Source organism: Ochlerotatus camptorhynchus, unplaced genomic scaffold, assembly GCF_037179485.1.
Source record: "Ochlerotatus camptorhynchus isolate MF236.1 unplaced genomic scaffold, CSIRO-AGI_Acam_v1.1 ptg000079l, whole genome shotgun sequence".
Lineage (NCBI taxonomy): Eukaryota > Metazoa > Arthropoda > Insecta > Diptera > Culicidae > Ochlerotatus > Ochlerotatus camptorhynchus.
The window spans coordinates 1472089-1497646 of NW_027040569.1; the positions used below are offsets into that span (position 1 = coordinate 1472089).

Here is a 25558-nt window from a genome sequence, read left to right on the forward strand (position 1 = left end):
ATTAATTCTTTTAACCAATATTTTTATTATTATAAAATTGATCTCCGATGTCATTTTGATTTGGGGAGATAAACTAGCCAAAGGCTAAAAATTTCCCTAATAAAAAATTAAAAAAAAAATCACACGTTTTCGTACTATGATTTATTGAAAAATATCTAATTCGGCATTTTTTTCAAATGAGGCATGAGCGAACAATTAATATGCAAAGTTTCATGGGAATAGGAAAGGGCCGTCAGCTTGAAATGCAGGTCAGCTTGCTTTCAGGTTTGCAATTCATTGTTGGTCTTTTTATACAGTAATACAATTATCTTTTGAAACATTCCCATAAATTCGTTACATCTCAGCAAACAATTTGAGTGCAAGATGAAATTACTTTATATGCGCCGTTGCTGTGTCATTGTTCTTCAAGTCGAACGTTTTCGATTCCCACCAATAAAAAGCGTGTCGTGTCGTCCAACTACCTACGGATAGATCATTGTTGAATTTTCACTACTTATCGTCGTGCTGCGCATACTTCAGTTCAAAGGTCTTGGGATCACCCTTTATTCATTATTGTATAGTAGCATCCTTTCTCCGTCCAAGTTCACTACTATCCACAGTCCATGTAACATTATCCTTCTCCTTCAAGTACACTCAATTCTGTTTTCACGCGATTTTGATTTTTTTCGATTTGCCCTCAGCAGGATAGGTACAGCATTTTTAATATCACCTGAACTAAGGCTGATCCAAACTTAATTTTTATTTTATGTCCCCTTTCGCCTTAAAAAATCACAAAATATTGAAGGGGCAAAAAAAAATTGAGTTCTATTCAAAATGGTCATTCTTTCTGCACTTTTTCCTAAAACTACATTTTTTATTATCAATCTATTAATTTTAAATACTTTTTTTTTCGTGCTTTGTTATTTATTTTTTGCCCCCTCCACCTTGACCTATTTGAGTTATGAGAAATGACAGTAATATCAGCCTAAGGAAACTGCAACATTGAGTTAAATTTGCAATGTAGCAATACACTTGTTAGTAACAAATTTCAAGCTTATTTTATAATACGTGATTAGATACTCCACATTTATAAGCTGCAAGAATTTTCAAATCAAATGAGACCAAAGAATCAAAAATATCTCCAAATGATAAAATGACATGCGATCAATGAGCCAAACGATAACGCTTTGTCAGAGATGGAAAGTAATAATGATATAATCTTCTCCCAATTTTTTTTTCATGACAAACAGCTCCTGCTACACAGCTCACTCGGACTGGTAGAAGGAAATGATCAAATTGTTGGCAAGCTGCTTCACAAAGTAAAGCCGAAGATGATACACGGGTTATCGGGATTTTTTGTTATGTCTTTTCCCGATTCCGATCAAGCTATGTCCTCAACCATGTAGGTATATTGCAACAAAGCAGGCAAGCAATATATCATTATCCTTCTACCACTCCGATCGAGCTGTGTTGCAGAGAGAGTTTTTCGTGGTAGTCTTTGCAAGCGTTTTGTGAAGGGCTGTAAGTGATAACAAAATTACTTTCGAACTGTTTTTGAATAAATAGGGGAAATGGCTCTAATGTTGGACTATGGATCAAAGATTGGGCCCACCGCAAAAAAATCTGCTATTTATCAATTTATTTATTTATTTGTCGTCAATCAGCGTAGTTTTACAATAGTGCTGTTGCCTTACATGCTATTTTAAAACATACGCTTTATTTTAAATTGTCGATAAATTTAGACTGTACATACAAATATCTAAGAAATAAAAATTGTTTTAAACTCAACGAGATGAAAACCTAGCAGATAGTGTTCTCCTTACTGTATCTTTAGATATCGTTCGATCTATACGCTCACAATAATTATTATACACTCGCATCACATCGCATTGTATCTAGATTAACGCGTCATTGGGACGGTGCTAATGGATATTTTTGGTTGCTATTGAAAATTTAGTCGATTGAAGAATTTATATATGGTTCCAAATTGGGGCCATTAGGCCAACATTACATCCATTTCCCCTACTTGTACAAATTTTGATACGCTCCAAAAATATACAGATTACCATACGCTGTTAGACGGGTAATGGTTTTCATACAGAATACTCTAATAATCTTCTGACAACTTGATTCAATTTTAACAAGTTTGTCGCTTTTTTGTTTTGTTTTGGTCTCAGATTATAGTACAAATTCCAATAAACACTTTGTTACTTGGATGATAATTTCAAAACTATTAAAGATGATGATTTAAATTTTAAATAATTGACTTGAAATTATTATCTGTGATCAGAGCCATTAACACTCATGACTTGTCTGGCGTGACATTTAGCGTTAGACATATGGACTTACTCGCCAAGTTCGTCCCCATGCAGCCTAGTGGCCTTCGAACAATGCTCATGATTCTGTAGCTCAGAGCATACTATAAAATGGTGTGACATTGAAAAACTTTAGGACTTAAATTTGTTATGACTTTGGAGCTTAAAAATGTCTCAAGAGTCTTAACACTTATTCTGTTTATATATTAGAAGAGATACGGTTATTATTCTTCTTCCCCACCTGCCCTCTTCTAGTTACGACCATAAATCAACTGTTTGGCCATTTTCTTTTTTATGGATTAAATTAAAAATGAGTTTTCATTATGATAGGAACTGCAAACTTTAATATCGATTTGTGAACCGACTTTTCTCGGGAAGGTGATCAGTTTTTGGGAGACCCTCCCCTCTCCTTTTATTAATTTATAACGTTTCTATTGAAACATAGACCCAACTTCATCTTAGATCTTGCAAATTCCTCTTTTGATCATTCTTCTTAAATTATTTTTCTTTGGCTTTATTACGTCCTCCTCTGGGGCTTTATGCCGGCTCTAAACTTGGTGGTCTTTGAGTACTTCCAAAGTTGTTAGTTGAGAGCATTCCAAGTCAATACTATTTTTGCATTAGTATATTATGGCATTATGCCCAGGGAAGTTATAAAATTTTCTAACCTTAAAAATCCCCAGACCGGACCGGGAATCGAACCCAGCCGCCTCCAGCATGATCTTGCTGTATAGCTGCGCTTCTACCGTACCGACTGAGCTAAGGGAGGCCCCTTTTTCTAGAATCTTATTGCATTACAAATGTTCAACCCGAAAAGTTCCTCCATTGAGCTGAGCATCGAGCTTGCCGCGGTTAGTGCATTATGATCATATTGCTTTGCATTTACAGCAGTCGGGCATTCCTCGCCATCTGTTCCTTGTTCTACTTTCTTGGGGTGATCTGAAACAAATGTCAGTCCCGTTTACCATTTTTGAGAGCCAATCAAAAATTAACCTTCTGCCTAATGAATCCCTAAAAAGGATCAGTAATTATTCATTCAGTCATTCAAAAACAGAAACATTAATTTTAGCTCGACAAAAACATTCATAACTAATTGACTTTTTAACAAGTGTTGCTGAAATTCTCATTAGCTTCGTGGGCATTTATTGCAGAATTCCGGACAAATTTAATATCGTGATTTTTGATCGTATGGATCTCGGCAAAATAAATAACACGTGTTCTTAATTCTAAATTCTTTGTAGTTCCAGTGTGTTACATATTTTTTTTCTTTTTTGAACCCCTCTAACATCATTTCATTCAATAAAATTTCGCTAACACCTCTGTCATAGTTCCTGTATTTCATTGAATAAACATCATTTTACAATTTCTCTAATACGCCCTTCCATGTTGTAGACATTGATGTTCTAACACTGCCGTTTGCACATCTCATTTCATCGCATTTTCCTCTCGACAAAGCTATTTCGTTTGGTGCACTTTTCCTATCATAACTTTTCGATATACTTCGCCAATACGTAAACTAACGCACATAACTAACTGATTCCAAATAAATGACAAATTGTTTCCAATTGATTCGAAAACACAAAAAAAAGTAATGTAGAAAATATTGCAATGCAAATAGAAGATCACAAAAATTTCTTCATTTGTGTATGGCCCATTTGAAATCTAGTTTTAAGTGATATTATTTTAACATAATCGTAGTTTTAAATTCATTTCCGTTATCGAGTCTCAATTCATTTCGGTGTAATTCCGAGGCAATTACCTATCAGTATCAGTTGTATTTCCAATTCATAGCGTTACATTACACATAATAACCATATTCAACATATTAGTTTAATAACTCTAAGCTACCGCATACATACGGATACCAGTCAACTGTGTCAGTTGACAAAAAAAACTTTACAACATCGAAAGCATCGCCATTTACCACCAAACATATCAGATAGGGCAGGAATTATCTGTCCATTATTTAACCACTCGATACCATGCCGTTTGTTTGGGGTTCTATTATTGAATAATATTGTATGTTTAAATGTTTCACAAAGATGGTAGATCAGCATCGCAGAAGATGACATTTATTTTCACATTTGTTAAATTAATACTTTCACATCGCCAGACGAAGCGGAACACCGAAAAAAGCTTAATATTTATTGAAACAGGTGAACGGACAGAAAAAGTTAATAATTTACTCACCCTTTGCCAGGTTACTGTCTGCCTACTACAAATTCACATTAAATGTTAGTATACGTAAGAGTAATTTATGATGACAGGTTACAAGAAACGGGAGAAATTTCTTTTCCATCTTCCACAACACAGGTCGGCAGCGTGGTAGAAGGAGTTTCCTTTTATATGGCTCGGTAGCATTTTGCTGTTAGAATCATTCAATGTTGAATGGTTGTGTACTCCAAACAGAAGGAAAAACATGAATTAGAACTTAAAGTGATTCAAACGTTAAGTTTGTAGAAAATAGTAAATCAAAACGATAACTACCCATATCAGCAAAAATATGTTTTATAGCCGAAATTTCAACAGCAGATGCAGATTAGTTTTACTTTTTATTTACCTGGGATTAAAATTATTGATACTCAGCTAACACATTAGAAACACTTAGAAAAAGTAAAAGCCGAGCTAAGCGGCTGTTGGAGATTTCACAGTCGTTTGTCATACTGTCGTTTGGCATCATAGTCGTTTGGAATAACAGTCGTCGATTGGCATAATGGCCATTTGACATAACAGTCGTTTGGTATAAAGAAGTGGAAATAGTTATTTTACTACCCAAGCACTTTTTGCATTAGTGGACTTGGGTATTGCACTAAAGTAACCGCAAATTTTACTTTTCTTTTGCATCGCAAAAAAATAAACATAGCTGTGGGGATGTTCATAAGCAACGTACGACGTACGAAAGTGTCTACGATCCATATATATTTCCGAAAAATTGTATAGCAATTGTCTACGCTGGGGAGGGGTCTAAAACCTCTCAAAATCTGTCTACGTAGTTTATGAACAGTTCCTTTATTACTAAACGCCCGAAATAACGAGAGAATAGGGTTAGTTACCCTTTACAGAATTTTATAAAAAGAGAGAGAAATGAAATGTCTTTTTGGAAAATATTATTTATTATGCCAAATAACGTTTGGCATAGTGGTCATTTGGCATAAACGTTATTTATGTCATGGAAAATTGTAATTTTAATATTGCAAAATGTATTAATATTCAGAATTATATATTATTAGCGTGGCACTTTCACGTTTATCTGCTGACCTACAACACTTTTCACCAAATCAATACAAATGCACTCGAAAATGAGTTAGCATAGAAAGAAGAATCACTGGAGAATCATTCACTCAGGATAAGCCACGGTGCGCTCAGCTGTCATTTTTCGTTCAAGTTTGTGAAATTTGATGCAAAGTGAATACAATCTAATCAGAGCGACCTCATTTTTACTCTTGAAATGAACACCTTGCATATGGAAGGTGTTCCAAATTTTTACATGGCAGCTCAGTTGTTTTTTTTAAAGAATAAATTAATCCAAATTTACTGGTAGATTTTGCAAAAAAACGTAACAATCATAATTTTACGTTTTTTACGATCGGAATCGTAATGTTGGAGCCAGAGTCTACCGATTTAAATCCCGACCCTACAGCTAAACGCAAATTTCTGCCGGAAGTGAAAATTAAGATCAACTAGCATGAAAAGTGACTACCGCACGTCCCTACCCTCACCATAAAGTACTATTTTCTGTTGTTATGTCCTCTTCGTTCAGTATGTAGGCTACGGCAGGAGAGATGAAAGACGAGCTCAAGACCTAATTAAATTTAGGTTGAACAAGCACAACCTATTGATTTTTGTTCAATTTGTGCCTCTTGATTCAACCTCCGCACTTAAGTCGAGACGTACATCGTCGAGATAAATGTTAGAGGTGAGACCGTGTATATAGCATAAGTTTAGCGCGAATGAAACACTGTTTCGCAAATTATTGGGGTGTGTTCATGAAATTATTGGGGTGGGGGTTTCTGATGGATTTGAAAATAGATCATTTTACAAAATGGCAGGAGCGACAAAATGACAGAACTGATGATATAGATAGTGTTTTTCGCAATGGTTAGGTTACTATCTTCTGTCATTCTTGTAAATGAAAAGCCGTTCCTGAAGCGTTTTGTAAAATGTTTTATACACTGGAGTCGCTTTTTACGCGGGTGATACGTCCCGTGTGAAAAAAAACCGCGTAAATTCCGGAATCCGCGTAAAAAAAACCGCGTAAATTCCGAAATCCGCGTAAAAAAACCGCGTAAAAAAAGACCGTGTAAAAAAAACCGCGTAAAAAGCGACTCTAGTGTATAACGAAATACTGCGTTAATTCTGAAATCCGCGTAAAAAAAAACAAAATCCGCGTAAAAAAAACCGCGTAAATTCCGAAATCCGCGTAAAAAAAACCGTGTAAAAAAAACCGCGTAAAAAGCGACTCCAGTGTATTAGACTGAAGTAGAGTAACTGTATTAGTAGAAATCTCACACTATCGTCGTAGCAGACCCCGTAACGTGGGTAGATCACCTTTTCGTGGTACGTTACGGGATCTACCACCGATTTGACTACTTCAATCTAGGGGAACAGAATTTTTCAGTAATTAAAGGAACGCATCTTAGTCCTTGTTACTTTTTATGCCTTGTTGATAGTGATAAGTCCTCTGGTTGCCTAGACCGAGGATGATCTTGAAACAAGGAAAAAATGAGTTAGTTAGTCTTCACCTATGTGATTCCTAATCTTCTATTCGTTGTTACCTAGTTTGAAGTGGTTAAGACTAGGGTTCTGATGCATCGGTGTCATTCTTTAATTTTGTTGCCAAGGAATCCAATTTTGACTGACAAAAGGGGGGCGCGCCTTTGGAGTGTGTTCCAACACTCCGAAGGGTATAAATAGCGGGACCTTTCAAAGAAATTTTCCATGCACCCCCCCCCCCCCCCCCCCTCAACTTGGCGCATAGTGTTAGTGTTGAGGGCTAATTGTAGCTCAAGGCTTCATGATGCTACAACCACAAAATTCAGGACAGTAGGGTTAACTACCCCATTTCCGGCCTATTAAGCACAACCCGCACTTAGTCTTTCTTAATCTTGCGCAGTTTAGCACCAAACGGAATGTTATTATTACTGATGGCTTTCAAATTTATTTACCTTTCCGTATGTACGGTAAGATTTGATAAAGAAAAACCAATCGTTGAGATATTGTCAAAAGTCTAACACTGCTTCTTGACGCCAAACTCGGCCTACGGATTCTAAACTCGGCCTAATGCATTGAAACGCCAATGAATTCACTTCGGTCTATCGGATGAAGATAAAAATTGATTCGGTCGGAGCGCTTCTTTTCTTTTTGGGAGGTTGCAAACCTTCATATCACGCGTTATCATTGACTTCGTTCCGTAGCTTATTAACTAAAGTATCATACCAAACGCATAATTGACTTGTTAACTCTGAAATCATGGATTTATTTGAAGTTTTCGAGGCCCAAAATGGGCGATTAGGCCGAAGTAGTTCTCTACCCTATTTTCTTAATAATATAGCACCAAACAAACGGCACGACACCAATATTACAGATGATAACAATATTATTTTGATGTTTAGTACACAATATTTTATCTTTTTCTTTTCATCCCGTCTACCACTTATATTGTAATTTGTACAGACCGCAGGAAAGGTACACTTTTGTTCCATCAATTTATTCCAGCTTAACACTTTTTGGTCCACTTTTTCATAATCTTGTTGTTATGTTTTGCCTATTCAAGTTCGACAATTTCATTTTTCACATATAGTTGCTTCGTACAAGTTTGCTTTCGACAGCTTTCGCTAGTTTGAGTCGGTGGTAAGTTATTGTTCATAATTATGCAGAATGGAAGAATTCTTATAACATAGAAGAAGGTCAATGTTGTGGCTATACAAATCATTGCTCCAGAATGAAATCGAATATTAGGATCGTTATAAATGCAATGTGGAACAATGAAGAAAAAATGTATGCAAGAAGATCATTTTTTACGGTTTCGTTTCGTTTTGGTAGGATTATGGAGACAATCTTCAAATGAGTATAACTTCAAACTATCACAAGAAAATAACCCTTTATTGTGCATTCCTATTGACTTTAATGATACAGGTTTTTTTTTGCGGTGTATGTGTGTGTGTGCGTGTGCGTGTGTGTGTGTGTGTGTGTGTGTGTGTGTGTGTGTGTGTGTGTGTGTGTGTGTGTAAAATATGTCCAAGCAGAGTTATGGATATAAGATGTTCTACGTTCTCCAATCAGCTAGGAGTTTAGATCAAATGCACAACCAAGTATTTCCATAATGGATATTATCGTACAAATCCTGATGATTTTTGTAGAGCAACTACTACACCACATTGACACAGCGTATGGTTGGTATTAACATTTGTTTAAGTATTAGAAGTTTGTTCTTCAGGCAATGTTATCTGTGTATATGCTGATCTATTAGATCACATGTTTAGTTCTTCAGGACGACTGACAGAACCTGAAGTCTTTTTAGTAACATTATATTGTTTCCTAAACGTTAAATCATATGAACCTGTCTGGATATCTTTTCATAGTTCAAATGTCGTAAAAGATTTAGCTAATCATGCAAATCTTCAAATATTTGCTCCCGAATACTTTGAAACTTTGCATAATTGTTCTATTTGGACATGCATTCAGATTTCTACTGGAATCCGGCCATGTTAATTCTCGCCAATACATTCACTGCACGAAAATGTCATTGCCATCTGAGACAAAGTTGTAGGAAAATAAATGTCATATCAAGAAAAAGATATGTGACTAGTTAAGTGAGAAAAGTCACGTATTGGTGACGTGACTCGCTGTGCAAATCAAATGGAGAGTCACGTCACCACGACGTGACTTTTCTCACTTTACCATTGAGAAAATTCATTTCGAATCTCGGAATAATCCCCGTTGTGTGGTAAGTATTTACAATCATACTCGAGAAATTTTACAACCCAAAAATTCCGGATCGGACGGGCCGGCAATCGAACCCAGTAGCCTTCAGCATGCAGTTGCACCATCTGAGCTAAGGGAGGCTAAAGTGGACTAATGGCGAATCAAAGCAAATCCAAAGCTGGTTATGCGACACCTAGTTTTAAGATCCGCAATTACAAAAATAATGATATACTAAAAAAATGTCGTGAAATTTTGACAAATATTAAAACGTCATTACCATTTTCACCGATTCGCAATCTGTGAGCCAATCGTCACTTTCATCATTCAATAATAATTTTAAAGATTCTATAACATTCCCCAGAAAACCATTCCCCAGAATTCCATTCCCCAGAATGCACCATTCCCCAGAAAAACATTCCCCAGAATGTACCATTCGCCAGAATGTACCATTCCCCAGAATGTACCATTCCCCAGAATGTACCATTCCCCAGAAAAGCATTCACCAGAATGTACCCTTCCCCAGAAAAGATAATGAAATCAGTAATTTTCACTTTTTTTTTTTTTAGTATTGATAATACACTATGTTTACTTTTATGGAACTATGTATTTATCAATTCCAAACCATTTTTAAAGAGCTATATAAAATGACAACCTTCAAGTTTTCGAGCACTTCGTTCATCATTTAAAAAGTCAAAGGGTCTATTATGCAATCCAATTCAACCAGTCGAAAACTGTTAAAGCTTATCGAAGAATTGTTCGACCTGAGTTGAAGAATTTCTCGTGATGGATTAAAAAATCGGTGCATGGAACGTTGAACTACCGCTTACATATTTATAACATTATTCCACACGTTATTATCCCGAATGAGCATTACCCCGAATCTCTTGCGAAAAACTATTGATTGTATATTTTCCTTATATATTAAAAGAAGGGAATATTCCCTCCTTTATCATATATTTAACGAATTAATTATGTTCTTTTTTATATATTAAAAGAAGGGAATTTTCCCTTCTTTATCGTATATCCAAAGAATTAATTATTTTCTTTGTTATATTTTCAAAGAAGGGATTATTCCTTTCTCTATCATATATTTAACGAATTAATTATGTTCTCTTTTATATATTAAAAGATGGGAATATTCCCTTCTCTATCGTTTATCCAAAGAATTAATTATTTCCTTTTGTTATATTTTCAAAAGAAAGAAAATAGTCCCTTCTTTATCATATATTTAACGAATTAATTATGTTCTCTTTTATATATTAAAAGAAGGGAATATTCCCTTCTTTATCGTATATCCAAAGAATTAATTATTTCCTTTTGTTATATTTTCAAAGAAAGAAAATATTCCCTTCTTTATCATATATTTAACGAATTAATTATGTTCTTTTTTATATATTAAAAGAAGGGAATATTCCCTTCTTTATCGTATATCCAAAGAATTAATTATTTCCTTTTCTTATATTTTCAAAGAAGGGAAAAGCCCTTGATCCGTTAAGAAGTTCTTCTCTTCTTTTTATATACGCGAAAGAAGATTCCAGGAGTGACTATAATAAACAAAAATAGGCAATCTAATACATGACCTTCTGGGGAATGGTTTTCTGTGGAATGGTTCATTCTGGGGAATAGTTCATTCTGGGGAATGGTGCATTTTGGGGAATGAGGTTCTGGGAAATGGTTTACTGGGGAATGGTTTTCGGGGGAATGGTTTTCTGGGGAATGCTATAGAACCATTTTAAAAATTATTCGGAATTATTATTAATCTTATACCGTGACCTGCCCTAATACTGCGCAGTACCTAATACCATGGGTTTGACGATTGTAGTATACACATATATGTTATGCCTCAGAACATGCCGGTGCGACTGAGATTGAACCCAGGCCTGCTGGGATGAGAGGTAACCACGCTTACCACTTCACCACCGGCGCCGCTAACTTTCAAAATGTTGCCATTGGCAAACCTACGCAAAATGAAAGGAACCAGTGTCGCTAGTTGATAGCAAACTACTCATGATGGGAGGAGTCTTTGTAGCTTACCGGCGTCGTCATAATCGAGTACCACTTGGTTGCACATCATTCTGGCTTAACCTGAAAAGATATAAAAAAGCGCTGCTGTCTAGCCTCAACTCATTTTCGCTTCGGACCGTGGTGAGCAGACAGCAGATGCAGCTAAAGCAGTCGTCTGGCTCGCCGTGGCGGTGTCAAAAGTGTCTCCGGTCCCGCAGAGATGCCAGATCTACGGAAATCTCCATAGATCTACGGATTTTACAAATTTTTGCGGAAATACGGATCCGTAGGCAAATCTACGGAATTCGGTACAGTTTCTACGGATTTTTTCTTCAGTATACGTCTCCCTTCAGAATCGAATTTTACAATTTAGAGTATAATCTGATTCTGAAGGGAAAGAAGCATAAATTAAAATACATCCCTGCAACTTGTCAACCGTTTTCTTGCTCACTTATCCGCTTTTTGATAGAATTGGCGTTGACGGCGACTCTGTAGCTCTTCTCTCCTATGAAATATCCCGTAAGCAAACGTCAGACTATGCGTGAAACATAGCGGCCTTCGTACTATCAACAATCAATACGAAACTATCGATTTTAAATTGGCTCACTACTTGACTAGCCGATTGGTCCCAAGCAAACCGATTAACGCACCCCATTTTAGTCGAAATTCTAGTACTATTCTATGTTTGTTTTGATTCGTTATGAAAGTTTGACAGATAATTAAGGGGTTCGTGGATTTTCCTATGTTTCGAGGGGTGCATCGAATAGCTTGGGACCGAAGATAGTACCAGAGCTGAGCCAAAAAGTTGAGCACGTTTCTTCGGGACCTTCTGGTCTTAGAGTTACCTGTATGGTACTATCTCTTCAAAATGTTATACGACAGGCTCAGTCATACGACACGAAGGCCGTCACGAATGTATGTATTTTAGTTTTTCTCATAATAAGAGTTGTTGTGCTTGTGTGAATTCTGAAAATAGCAAGCAACGATGTCCTAGTAATAAAGTTCCTGACCAGAAATGGTTTAATTTACACCAAATTGACGTATTAGAACGAAATCACATATGTCATATGATAGTTATTTGATAATTTTCTTTTTGCTCGAATGTTGTTCTACCGTTTGCATTGTGTAAGAGAGACGACGCTCTTTTCCCTGTCAGCTCGATGATGATCAGGCCTTAAACGTGTACATCAAAAAGCACGTAATCCATAAGTCGTTGTACTTGTCCGGCTTTATAAAGGAAACTACGATTAAAACGTGGCTTTCTTATTATATTACGACACCACTGTACCGCCGCTACGGGATCACAATTGATCAGATCGCCATAGATGGTCTTGAAACCCCTGCAGTGGATCCTCAAATTGAGCTGCAAACCATTGCCGTGGATAATGAGACAGAATTGCTGCTTGGGCAACAGGAAACGCTCCTTTGGAATGAGGACAAATGCCTGGAGATCGATCTCACGCAAAACAGGGTTCATCTGTCATTAACATATGACGAGCACGGCGAGATAGCTTTTCCTGCTATATGTTTCGGCCATCTACGGAAATTCAAGCCAGGGGTTCGGATGGCATCCAGTGAAACTCGTCGTCAAGACAGGCTTGTGGCCAAACCACAACATTTGTTGCATATGACAATGAAAATTCTACGCCTTAGAGTTGCCGAAGGCTTGCAATGCACTTTTAAGTGCACGGGCCACTAACATTACACGTGTCAACCTTAAAGACCGCATTATTCATGGAGCAGTGCATTGAGCGAAATCTATCCTTCCTCAAATCAATACCGAATACAGTACATATTGGCAACAAAGGAAGAGAAATTTGTTCACCATGATGTGACAATTGGGAAAGCCTACGATGTTCCTCACACTTAGTGCAAATGAGATGAAGTGGTCCCATTTGTTTAATCTCCTACATCGGTTCTCAGAAGGACACAATGGCAATGAATTAACAGATCCTATCCAGGAATTGACTGCACTACAAAGAGCAACTCTGGTCAATGATGATCCAGTCACGTGCTGTGTGTACTTCAACAAGCTGGTTGACACGATTGAATTTCAACACCCATATTCATATTGTATACAAGTTTGTAAACGATTTCACTGTTTATGCCAAGTATAGCTCAAAATTAAGCGAAGAGAGATGTTACGCGATAGTTAAAATTCAGATTTTTTTCTGTGCCGTGGAAGTCCTCATGCGCACATGTTGCTATGGCTGAACAAGGATCCCCGGGAAGCAATCAGTGAAAGTATGCCAAAAACTACAGGTGCAACAGTATCATGGTATTCATGCCTGTACTGCCATCGGCCCTTTCCATGGCCACCAAGATTTTCCAAAAGAGTTAAATTTCTGAACATGACCCAACTAAAACTCATATCAAAAGTTTCTTTCCAGGGCAATCATAGTCATACTAAAGAGAATAAACAGAAAGAACCCCGCTCAAATTCCTATTCCTACACAAAACACAAGTCCTGCTGCAGTTAACAAATAACATTTATTATATAAGACCACGTAGCCAGCATCACCATTGCGTACAACCCCAGAGGGCTGTCCCTAGTAGTTTTTCAAAAAAATCTTTCATCGATTTATCATTTAACGTAAAATATCACCTTAGAACAAAAAAAAAATATCACCTTAAAACAAAAAAAAATATCACCTTCGACTAAAAAAAATCCGTAGATATCCGTAGATTTGAATAAGTCAACTGAATTGCACAGAAACAAATCTGGCATCTCTGGGTCTGATCTACGAGAAAACACGAGGTGTGCTGAAGGTGTTCTTTGAAAATGTGATCCGTGATGCTGTCACTTGTACTGGACACGCCACGGCCATCGATGACGTCTACACTTTGAAGCTACAGACGAACTCTGTACAGTTTCGGAGGTTAAATCATCACCAACTTTGGCAACAAAACGGCCGTTTTCTGGGCCAACAAGCTTATTACAGTAAAAAGTTAGAATAGAATTTATCTGCCTGTTGGTCCATATTCAGAACCACATGCCCCCAACGACCATACAAAATGCTCTCCAGAGTTGTAATCTTGTAACAAAACTTGGAAGCAGGGGTGGAAGTGATTTTGATTGATTCTCTTCATCAACTTTCTCTTTGAAAAAAAAGGACTACAAATTTGGTACGCCTACAAATCAAAAACGGAAAGAGTTAAGATAATAGATGATCGATCAATTAAAAGAACTAAATTTTCTTCACATTTGTTCCGTGCCCTAACGGTCCTACGTTAAGCTCCCGTTCGTGCCCCTAGGCACAGACTCTTCTACTTTTTTTACACAAAAATGGGACAAAGTACTCGATGCTGTTAAATCTTGAATTCTTAAGATTTGAACAATTTCAGATACAAATCTTTTACACTTAGAAAATATGATTACCAAAGTCACCAAACTACTTATTGTTACAAAGGGCGGGGTTGAGTAACGGGAAATGTTACGTAACAAATTGACCAAAGTAACGGCGCCGGTGGTGTAGTGGTAAGCGTGATTACCTCTCACCCCAGAAGGCCTGGGTTCAATCCCAGTCGGCGCCGCCGGGATGTTCTGAGGCATAACATCTCTGATCACGCCTTCCTTCGGATGGAAAGTAAAGCCGTTGGTCCCCGGTTCATGAGTTGATGGGTCGATAGGTAGGGTCCAGGTGTGGGAGCTGCCTTCCTGGCACGTCGGTAGCATTGGTGCTCAGCACGGAAAACAAGATCGACGGAAAAAACAAACCAAAGGAGAAAAAAAAAATTGATCAAAGTGAAAAAATTTAAATTGGTCCAGTGGCAGCTGAGTTATTAATGTTCAAAATCTTTCATAATTTTGTTTCATGTTCCATTTTCGGTTTTCACAAAGTGTACGTACCCCCATATAGAAATGAAAGACGTAGTCCTACGTCAAAAATCAACGAACAATACAAGTGATTAATAGCACTGCATAAAACTCAAAAAACATCTCCTGTAATTATACGCTGTAGAAACTTTCTACTAGAAAGAGACAAAAAACTAACTTGCAGCAAAGGACTTAACTTTTTTTTTTCATATGCAAATTATTGCACACTGTTGACACCGTTGCTCGTCTTGGAAACTGCCAACAAATGTCAATTGCATCCTGTATCACTCTTGTTGACTCGGCACAACAACGGCCTACAACGGCACCTGCTGCCCTGCCCATAAAAGCATAACTATCCCTTCTTTGCTTAGTTTCCTATTCATATGGGACAGTTATGCTTTTATGCGTAGTGCAGAGGAACAGTAAATGTGTTCTCCTATGAGAAAAGCGGTCTTTCTCGATGATTGGCATGGACGTTCAGGTAATTGCTTTAGTTTTACGGCTCTGTTTACTTTGTCGTACGGTTTTCCAACTCGGTCGACAACAGTACAGTGTGGTACAATTTTTCTTTAATGAAATTAAGCTGACAAATGTACAACAGAAATATTAATGACAGAGGAATGGGTACATAGCCTTCGGTTCATAATCGTAAAGTACGTGAGTACGTTTTACTGCAAATTTGCAGCGTGTTGGAAACTATTCCAAGCAAGCTGAAGTTCGGAATTCCAGACAACTAGAATGCATGTTCATTATATTAAAATTGTTTGTGTAAACAAGTCGTATAGAAAGCACAAAAATTCAGTTTGAAAAACAATTTACGAGGTTATCCGACTTAAACGACTGAACGATAGAATAGTTCTAAATTGCATAAGTCGGAAGTAGGCATTATATACGATGAATGGGACGAACAATAATTCATCAACATTTCCAAAAGGCGAAACTGATTTTGTAAACAATGCCTTCAGTCGTCGATCTCTCGTGAATAAAAGCTTACGCGTGGAATCTAACAACACTATAAGTTGGGGAATTCCTCCACAAGTTAGTATGATTAGTTTACAGAGGTGAGCTTTTATTTGCGAGAAATTGGCAGTTGAAGTCATTGTTAACATGAACAGTTTCACCCTAATTAAATGTTGGCATTGAATTAATTCTTATATACAATGTAGACTAAACCGAGGGGGCGACTCTATCTACGATGGAGGAAAAATTGTTTTTTTTTTGCTGTGGTTAGCTGCGCGCACGCTGAGTAGATAGTAAGAAGATTTATGACGATTCTGAAGATTTCTTGGCTCTGAACCATTTGATGGATTATTTTAACTTTTGGTTAAAATTTGACAGATGGAAAGTTATCGATTAACCCTGCTATCCGAGCGTGGTTACTTCTGACAGACAAAAAGTTAAATTTTGACAACCTTCCCTAATAAACAAATACCATAAACGAACTGTATCCCGGATGGGTAAACTACCCTAATAAAATTTGTATGGTTATTTTGCTTAACGACGTGTTTGGGGTATCATCCAAACCATTTGTGGAAAAGTTCGACAATTTGGGTTATCGTTCGTTTATGGTATTTTTTATTAGGGTATCCCACAAATAGTTTGGATGATACCCCGAACACGTCGTTAAGCTCTCTTTTATGGTTATTTTTATTAGGGTTGGCTAAGTTCTTCTCGAAAACCAATCGATCGACAGCACAGGGATTTTCGAACATATAAAATAACTTTCGAAATGCCACTTTTAACCACGAGTTAAATTTAACTCCGCAAATGGTTCACAGCCTAAGAACAAAATTCGTTCTCAGCTAATTGGCAAATCAAAGTTGGCACTCGTGGAAAATAGAAGAACTTTGAGAGTGATGATGGTTTCAAAATTTTACACGGTGAGGTATACGAGTGCAATCTTAAAATGCTATTATTTTGCAAATGGAGCATTTTATTTGAATCTGGTTAATGCTACGTTAATAGAAAACTTAAGGACTACTCAATAGATATATAATATAGAAAAATAATTTCTTTTCAGATTTTTAGGTGTAGACATAGATTTCAGCTTGTCTGCCACTGTAGCAGCAACCAGATTTAAATAAAATGCTCCATTTGCAAAATAAAAGCATTTTAAGATTGCATTCGTATATCTCCCCGTGGAAAATTTTGAAACCATCATCACTTTCATAGTTCTTCTATTCTCCACAAGTGCCAACTTTGATTTGCCAATTGGATAATCAAAGCAAAGCCAAAACTAGTCATGCGACACCTAGTTTTAAGATTCGCAATTACAAAAGTGATGATGTACTAAAAAAAATGTCATGCAATTTGACAGAAATCAAAACGTCATTACAATTTTCACCCACTCTTTTTTTTTTACATAGAACTACGTCTTTCATTTCTATACTGGGGTACACTTTGTGAAAACCGAAAATGGAACATGAAACAAAATTATGAAAGATTTTGAACATTAATAACTCAGCTGCCGCTGGATCAATTTCAATAATTTTATCACCAATCGATCAGAAATATGTCTACGCAATGCTTCCAACTGATGATTGTCAACAAGAAACTATTTAAAACGTGGTAATGTCAAGCATTATCCAATGTAAAAATCTAGATAGAGCTGGAATTAGGGCGTAACAGCTTTTGTAAACAATGACTTCTCTTGAGGATTTCTCGAAAGCCATGGCTCTCCCTGGCAAATCGACATCACCATCGAGTAGGGGAAGACTACCCCTACTCGATGGATATGTTGGTTTGTGTAGGCGTGCCTTGAATTCCTAGAAATCCACGAGAGGAGTCATTGTTTACAAAGGCTGTTACGCCCTAATTCCAGCTCTATCTAGAAATAAAAAGTGATAATTGTTGCACTGTTTTCATGAAATAAACGTTGTTTCCAAACGCAGTCCTCATAATCGAGTAGGGTAGAGCGCTACTTCGTCGTAATCGCCCATTTCCGTTCTATCGATCAGAAAAGATCAATAATATCAATGATTTCACCGTGCACAAATCAATAATAAGTGTGGTCCGATGCGTTAGTTCATTAGCTACAACATAAATCCTGTTAGAGCGCATTGTATGAATATTTACGCTCATTGTTCTCAAAACAAAAGAAGCGCTCCTTGCGAATCCCCTTTTTCTACGTTCATCCGTAGGACGAAGAAAATCTAATGGCGTTTCAATGCGTTTGGACGGAATTGAAACTCGTAGAACGAATTTAGAATCAAGAAGCAGCATTAGATTTTAAACAATATCTCAACAATTTGTGGCTCTTTATCAAATCCAACTGTACGTATGGAAAGGTGAATAAATTTAGAAGTCATCTTTGACAGAAATATTGCATTTATTGTTTAAACTCGTTCAGAAAAGAGAGGTAAAGCGCGGGTTGTGCTTAGTACGACGGAAATTAGATCGAAAACCCTACCACTTGGTTGCACATCATTCTGCTTTAACCTGAAAAGATATAAAACAACGCTGCTGTCTAGCCTCAACTCATTTTCGCTTCGGACGCCGTGGTGAGCAGACAGCAGAAGCAGCAAAAGCAGTCGTCTGGCTCGCCGTGGCGGTGTCAAACGTGTCTCCAGTCTGATCTAGGAGAAAACACGAGGTGTGCTGAAGGTGTTCTTGGAAAATGTGATCCGTGATGCTGTCACCTATACTGAACACGCCACGGCCATCGATGACATCTACGCTTTGAAGCTACAGACGAACTCTGTACAGTTTCGGAGGTTAAATCATCACCAACTTTGGCAACAAAACGGCCCTTTTCTGGGCCAACAAGCTTATTACAGTAAAGAGTAGGAATATAATTTATCTGCCTGTTTGTCCATATTCATCACCACACGCCCCCAACGACCGCACAAAATGCTCTTGTAACCAAATTTGAAAGCAGGGGTGCAAATGATTTTGATCGATTCTCTTCATCAACTTTTAATCGCCACAGCGGGATATTTTCTACACACAGTTCGATGGAAGAAGCAACAATCTAGCATCTAGTTCGACGAAGACGACGGGAAACATTTTTGAAGCCGAGTTATTTACGAAAGAGAGAGTCGATGAGAATCGATCAATGTAGATAGGACCTATTGAAAAGTGACGCGAGATTTTTTTTCAGTCGATCTTGTTTTCCGTGCTGAGCACCAATGCTACCGACGCCAGGGAGGCAGCTCCCACACCTGGACCCTACCTATCGATCCATCAATTCATGATCCAGGACCAACGGCTTTACTTCCCTTCCGAAGGAAGGCGCGATCAGAGATGTTATGCCTCAGAACATGCCGACTGAGATTGAACCCAGACCTGCTGGGGTGAGAGGTATCCACGCTTACCACTACACCACCGGCGCCGCTAACTTTCCAGGAAAATAAAAGGAGCCAGTGTCGCTACTTGATAGCAAACTACTCATGATGGGAGGAGTATTTGTAGCTTACCGGCGCACTGTGGTCCAAAACGGCAAAAAGTGGAACTTTATTCCTAGAGCCTAGCCTTTACATTTTAGCCATATAGTGTCTTGGGAAAAAATGTTTGTATAAATATCTTACATAATATAAAACTGTCAAAAATTAGTCATGTCTTACTATGCAAAAAATAAAAACACTAACTTTTTTCTTTGAGGATATAGGGGAACGATGTCTTCAGCAAAGTTGTAGACAATGTAAAAACAAGCAACTTCACTCAATACGTCAAAATTCTAAATCCTGTATTTTCAGAGTTATGGAGCTTTTTCTATGGAAGTTCCCTTAAATTTAGTTTTTCATACTTAACTTCTTTAAATTTCATTTTTCAAGTATACAATGTCCTAGACAATTATTTAAACAATCAAAACACACGTTTTTGCTCACGATCATGAATCATTACAATTACTCCTTGTAAAGTTATAACAACTTTTATCTTTATTTTTCCATTACTTCATAAGCTTTTAGGAGAGAATGGGGCAAGTGAGGACACAAAACCAATTTTTTTCTTGAAGCTTAGCTCAAGTACTATAAAGTTGAGAAGGTTTCATTTGTCGCTCCCTTCCCAAATTTGAGTACAATAACCTTATTATTTGTGGTTTTTCATATATTTTTCACTTTCTTTTTTAGGTTTTTTATACATAATTTTTTACTCTTTTATATTTGAAGTATATAATGTTCTAAATAATCTTAAAACAGTAAAAACACATGTATTTGTAGAAGACCGTTAGTCTCTACAATAATGCATTGCAAAGTTATAGCTTATTTTAACTTTATTTTGCTTTATTTTTTTGTTTATATGGGAGAATGTGGCAATGGGAACACAACATCATCTAGCCTTCTTGAAGCCCAAGTACCAAAAAGCTATGCAGGTTCAACTTCACCCTTTCCTCCTCCTATTTGAGTATGACAACTTTACGCTGTTACATATTATCTTGTTTTTATAGAAAACTTAATATATTGAACATTCGCAGCATTAAATTATAGTTAAAAAATAATACACCAATGACCAAAGCACACTTCTGACATCTGGCTTCGTGTTCGTGGGAAATATTTAGCTAATCCATGAACCTGCATGCAAAACTTATGAATTGGTTCGTGTCTGGTCTATTCTGGACAAATTATTTTTATCTAGATAAAAAAATCCTATGGTTTTGACAGTTCGACAGAATTAAGTGTCATGTCGGTGGTAATATCAACAAGCAATACGAAACTAACGATTTTAAATTGGCTCACTACTTGACTAGCCTATTGGTCCCAAGCAAATCGATTAACGTATTTCATTCTAGTCAAAATTCTAGTACTACACAATGTTTTTTTTTTGATTCGCTATGAAAGTTTGACAGATAAAATGAGGGGTTAGGGGATTTTCCTATATTTCGAGGGGTGAATCGATTAGCTTGGGACCAGGGATGGAAAATCATTTACATTCATTTCGTGCATTCATTTACATTCATTTGCCTCTAACTTTTTTTCATCAACAGAATACCATCAAATGATGTATGAAGCTTTTGTAGCTTTTGATATTAACTACAACTTTTGTTAATAACTAAAATCTGTATCTCTTCCGTTGTTGGTTTTCTTCTTCCGTTCGTTGTTGCACTGCCTGCTTCCCTTGATAGAATATTCATAGTAGTTTGTTCATGATTGATCGTTAAGTTGGGCAGATTTTGACGAGACAATTCATGAAGAAAAGTACTTGTACTTGAGCCACAGAAAACAGACGTTGAGGCTCTAACAAAATTTCTATAAAAACTAATGTAAAAATTAATATTCGACATAAGCGCGACCAACTCCGGCTTCCCCACTTAAAACCCCTCTTTGACAGTATGATTGCGCTGACGTTGCATAACTTACACTAGACACTAAGTGCCGGTAGCGCCGTATGGCATTTTTCAAAAGAAAATTTGATCGCCAAATTGGTCGAAAGTGAAAAATGTATACAATGAAAGCGTACACGGTGAATGAGAACGACCCAAATTTAAGTTTAGTTCACTTATAATCGCCAAAAGTGCAGGAACTCAGCCATGAGTAAATTTTGACTCATGGTTTCCTGTGGAAAATCTCACAAATCTGCCAGAAAATGAGGAAATTGACGAAAATTTTATTCAGTCTCGGAGTAGTACCAATAGACTGAGTGAATCCAATATTTACTTTTCTCAAATTCGGGAATTTTTCCCTGGAAAATCCTGGGAAAACATGAGGCAAATTTACTCATCGCTGAGCTCCTGCACTTTTGGCGATTATGAGTGAACTAAACTCATATTTGGGTCGTTCTCATTCGCCGTGTAGGATACTCATGCGCTGAGTTATCTTCGCTTTTAGAAATGTCTCCATAGGAATGAGAAAAGTGACTCAGAACTGAATAAAAATGACTGACTCTTTGAGATAGTTTCGTTTTCAGTGTAGAGGAAATCAGCCCAAGCAATACACATGTTCTTTAAAGTTTATAAAACCTTTCTATTACTGGTTTTGATTGTATAGCAGTTTACTCAACAAAATGATATGAATTTGTGTTACTTGAGAGGAGATGCTAGCCACGTGACGGTGATGTTCCCAGTTATCTTTACGCGCGTTTCTGACGGAAGTTGGACGTTTGTTTTCTGTGCTTGAACCTTGAGTTCAATTCTACTGAAAAATCTGAGATGTGACCTGAGATTAAAACTTCATACAAGGCTTCGTGCACAAATTACGTAATGCATGCAGCGGGGGGGGGGGGGGGTTTAGCTGGCGTTACTTATTATTACATAAAGGGATGGGAGGAGTCTTGGTAATGAGAAATGTACCGGTAACAAAGTGAAAAAAGATCAATAGCGAATAAAAACATATTTGCTGTTTGTAATTCGCCCGTTGTAGCTTTGTTTTCTTGAACTTGCCCTAATAAAATAAATTCAAATAATATTGGAATTTTTTCAATCTTTAAAAGGAGGGGGTGTTACTCCACGTTTGCTGCACTGCAGCATGCATGAAATAGCAATTTCTAACGAAATGGGGTACTGACTTCCGAGATTTGTGTAATTGAAAATTCGAAGTGGAAGTGCATGTCTAGTAGACTGGCCCACATTACTATGGCGGATTTTTTATCGTTTTTTCAACGGGCCAATCCCTAGATATGTGCCATTAGGTGAGAAAACCACTCTCTAAAAATTTCAGCTCATTCGGATGTAACACGAGCTGGCACTTTTGGCTTAAAGTTAATATGGGGATTTTTTCTAAATGTATGGAGAACTAACGTCCCTTCACTCTTTCGTGCATAAAACTGGTTTAGCAAACTCTTTAAGTAACTTAATCTATGAGAAACAACTTTGTTGAAGACAGCATCATGATTCAAGTTAGTATTATGGAGATATTCATTCTTGAATTTATATGTGTATTGTGCAGCAAAATACATGCAGCTTCTGCAACGTATCAACTAGATTACCACTAAAATAATAAAAGTTCATATTTTACACAGGCCAACATCCAGAATCGTGTCAGTATGTAAGAAAACCACTCTCTGAATGTTTCAGCTCTTTTTGACGTTACTCGGAATGGCACTTTTGAATCTTCATATAAGAGATTTGTTTCAAATTTGCATATACAAAATATTCATATATATTCAAAAGCGAATATCTCAATAAAACTAACCGGGTTCATAATGCAGTCTTCATCAAAGTTGTTACTTATTGTTTGAACTACAAGTTTTTAAAATCTGAATCAAATCGAGAATAAGCAAACTTTTTTATGATCGATAGAGCGTAGGAGTGTCGTTTTTTTCATGTATTTTATCCAGGCGGCCATTTGTGGACTCTACAAGGAATCACTTAACCATTTTATTTTCCCTAGCATTGAAAAATAAGTGATCAACACAAAGGCCCCAAAATCTCAACGTCCATGGATTGGTTCTAGTCTGCTCTGATTTTTTTTGTCAACATTATTTTTCATAAGGCAAATCAATGACAATTCATACTGATTTCTTGTGGCTAAAATTCATACGCGTTTCTTGTGGAATTCTTACGTTCTTTTGCCTGCGTGTAGGGGGAAGGGTATCCAAAACCCGATTTTTTTTTGCATTACGTAATTTTTGTACCGCTCCAAGTTTTGTTCGCTTCAACACGGCGAATGAGAACGACCCAAATTTGAGTTTAGTTACCTCATACATCACATAAAGTGCAGGAACTCAGCGATGAGTAAATTTGCCTCATGTTTTTTCCAGGTTTTTCCAAAGTTGTCCAGGAAAAAATTCCCGAATATGACAAAAATAAAGATTGAATTCACTCTGTGTTTTGGTACTACTCCTAGACTGAGTAAAATTTTCGTCAATTTTCCTCATTTTCCGGCAGATTTGTGAGATTTTCCACAGGAAACCATGAGGAAAATTTACTCATTGCTGAGCTCATGCACATTTGGCGATTATGAGAGAACTAGGGGTATCTGGTATAATGTAAGTCGCGACCACAACCACTGTTGGATTAGTAGAAATTTCGGCTTTTTTTTTGTTTAACTTCAGTTATATTTGAACCACAATTTGTAGTATGACAGAAGTTTTTCAGTTTTACAGCCAACCTGCATTAACTCAGAGACCATAGCTGTATGCGTATAATTTCATGTATGCATAATTAATCGTATATAACTTGTGCTGAAAATGTTTTCTACCACTACATAATGTGTTGCGAGCTCTGCTTTTTTTCAGTTTAGAATAGTGTGAACTTGTACGAAGCATTTTGATCCCCAATATTTACTCTTTCCACAATAGTTACAAACTTCCACATTACTACACTTTTTCACATTATACACGATAGTTACTATATACCTAAGTATTACAATTTTGAAATAGCTATGAAACACTTTTTTCGCATTTTTCTGGTATAATCAATTTTTTGCGATATTTTTTTTATATTATGATACTAGTTTGAAATTCTGAAGTTTTTATATTGTATTTGTTATTTTCCTGTTTTTGAATTACTAAGACCAAAAAATGCTATAGGATGTGTTCAACAGGAAATAATTCTCCGCCTTTGTTTTATTTTTTCACACACCATAACTACAGTGCCACAGGAGGAGCTGATTCACGTCCCGCCACCGGTCCTGGAACACCAACAGATGAAAATGCCGGGCAAATTGGTCAAGGTACATAGGTCAACTTGTTGCTGCGTCTAGCAGCACCGTTTGATACGTATGACGCTAGGTCTAAGCACTTATTAATATTCATTCCAGTTACCCACAAAGTCACAGCTGGAGCCAAATCGATCGGGTCGTTCCTGTATTCATCGTTTAATAAGGCCGGCGATAAAATTAAACACCTAAAGGATAATGTTAGTACACATCACAAGGCGGAAAGAAACTAGATAGCTATAACGTTTTAATTTTCCGCAGACTATTCTCGGCGAATTTAACAAAGAGCAGGAAGCATTCATAAAGAACCAGCAGGGAGGCAGTGGACCAGGTGCCTGCCCATGGTCTGGACACCCAAACGAAGTCAAAATTAAAGAAGAAATCCTCACTCTGTCAGCAGTAAGCATTTTGCTTTGATTTAAAGAGGACAGTGTTAATTGAATTTACTTGCTTTCTCTCTCTCTCCCTACGAACAGGATCGTCGGAACTTTGTCCGAGCACCACCAGCCGGGGTTGAGTTTGAATTTGATTACGATGTCTCTTATCCAATTGCGTTAGCCATCATGAACGACGATAAAGAACTAGAGAAAATGCGATTTGAGCTGGTACCTAAAATGTGAGTGGCTTTTTCAGTAATTAGTTGTTGTGTTGCTTAGTAATTTTAAAATAATAGCTGGATAATTTGCTTGGGTTTTTTTCAGCATCACGGAAGAAAATTTCTGGCGCAACTACTTCTACCGTGTTTCCCTGATATGTCAAGCCGGAGATCTGGGAACGCTAGGCGACAAAAACGAATTCGTCAGACGAGGCATCAGCGAAGATACAGAAGGTAATGTACCACAATTGATATCATGATGAATGTGCTATATCTTTCTGCTGAACTTTGGTGTCTTTAGCTCTATCCGTATCGTAGATTCGCATACCACATGTTATCTATATTGTTTTCACTTGTTTCGGTATTCATTTTGGTTATTTTTACGTTTACT

At 37.0% G+C, this 25558-nt stretch overlaps 1 protein-coding gene across 6 annotated transcripts in view; it reads left to right on the top strand.

Annotated features, from left to right (window-relative positions):
• Sap47 (Synapse-associated protein 47kD) overlaps positions 1-25558 on the top strand; it is a 101240-nt gene that overhangs the window by 56350 nt on the left and 19332 nt on the right. For all 6 annotated transcript variants that reach the window (XM_065217767.1, XM_065217768.1, XM_065217769.1 and 3 more), the window contains exons 4-8: positions 24508-24587; positions 24675-24772; positions 24834-24971; positions 25049-25188; positions 25274-25401. In XM_065217767.1, coding sequence (XP_065073839.1) covers positions 24508-24587; positions 24675-24772; positions 24834-24971; positions 25049-25188; positions 25274-25401 — 584 coding nt within the window. The remainder of the gene's footprint in view (positions 1-24507; positions 24588-24674; positions 24773-24833; positions 24972-25048; positions 25189-25273; positions 25402-25558) is intronic.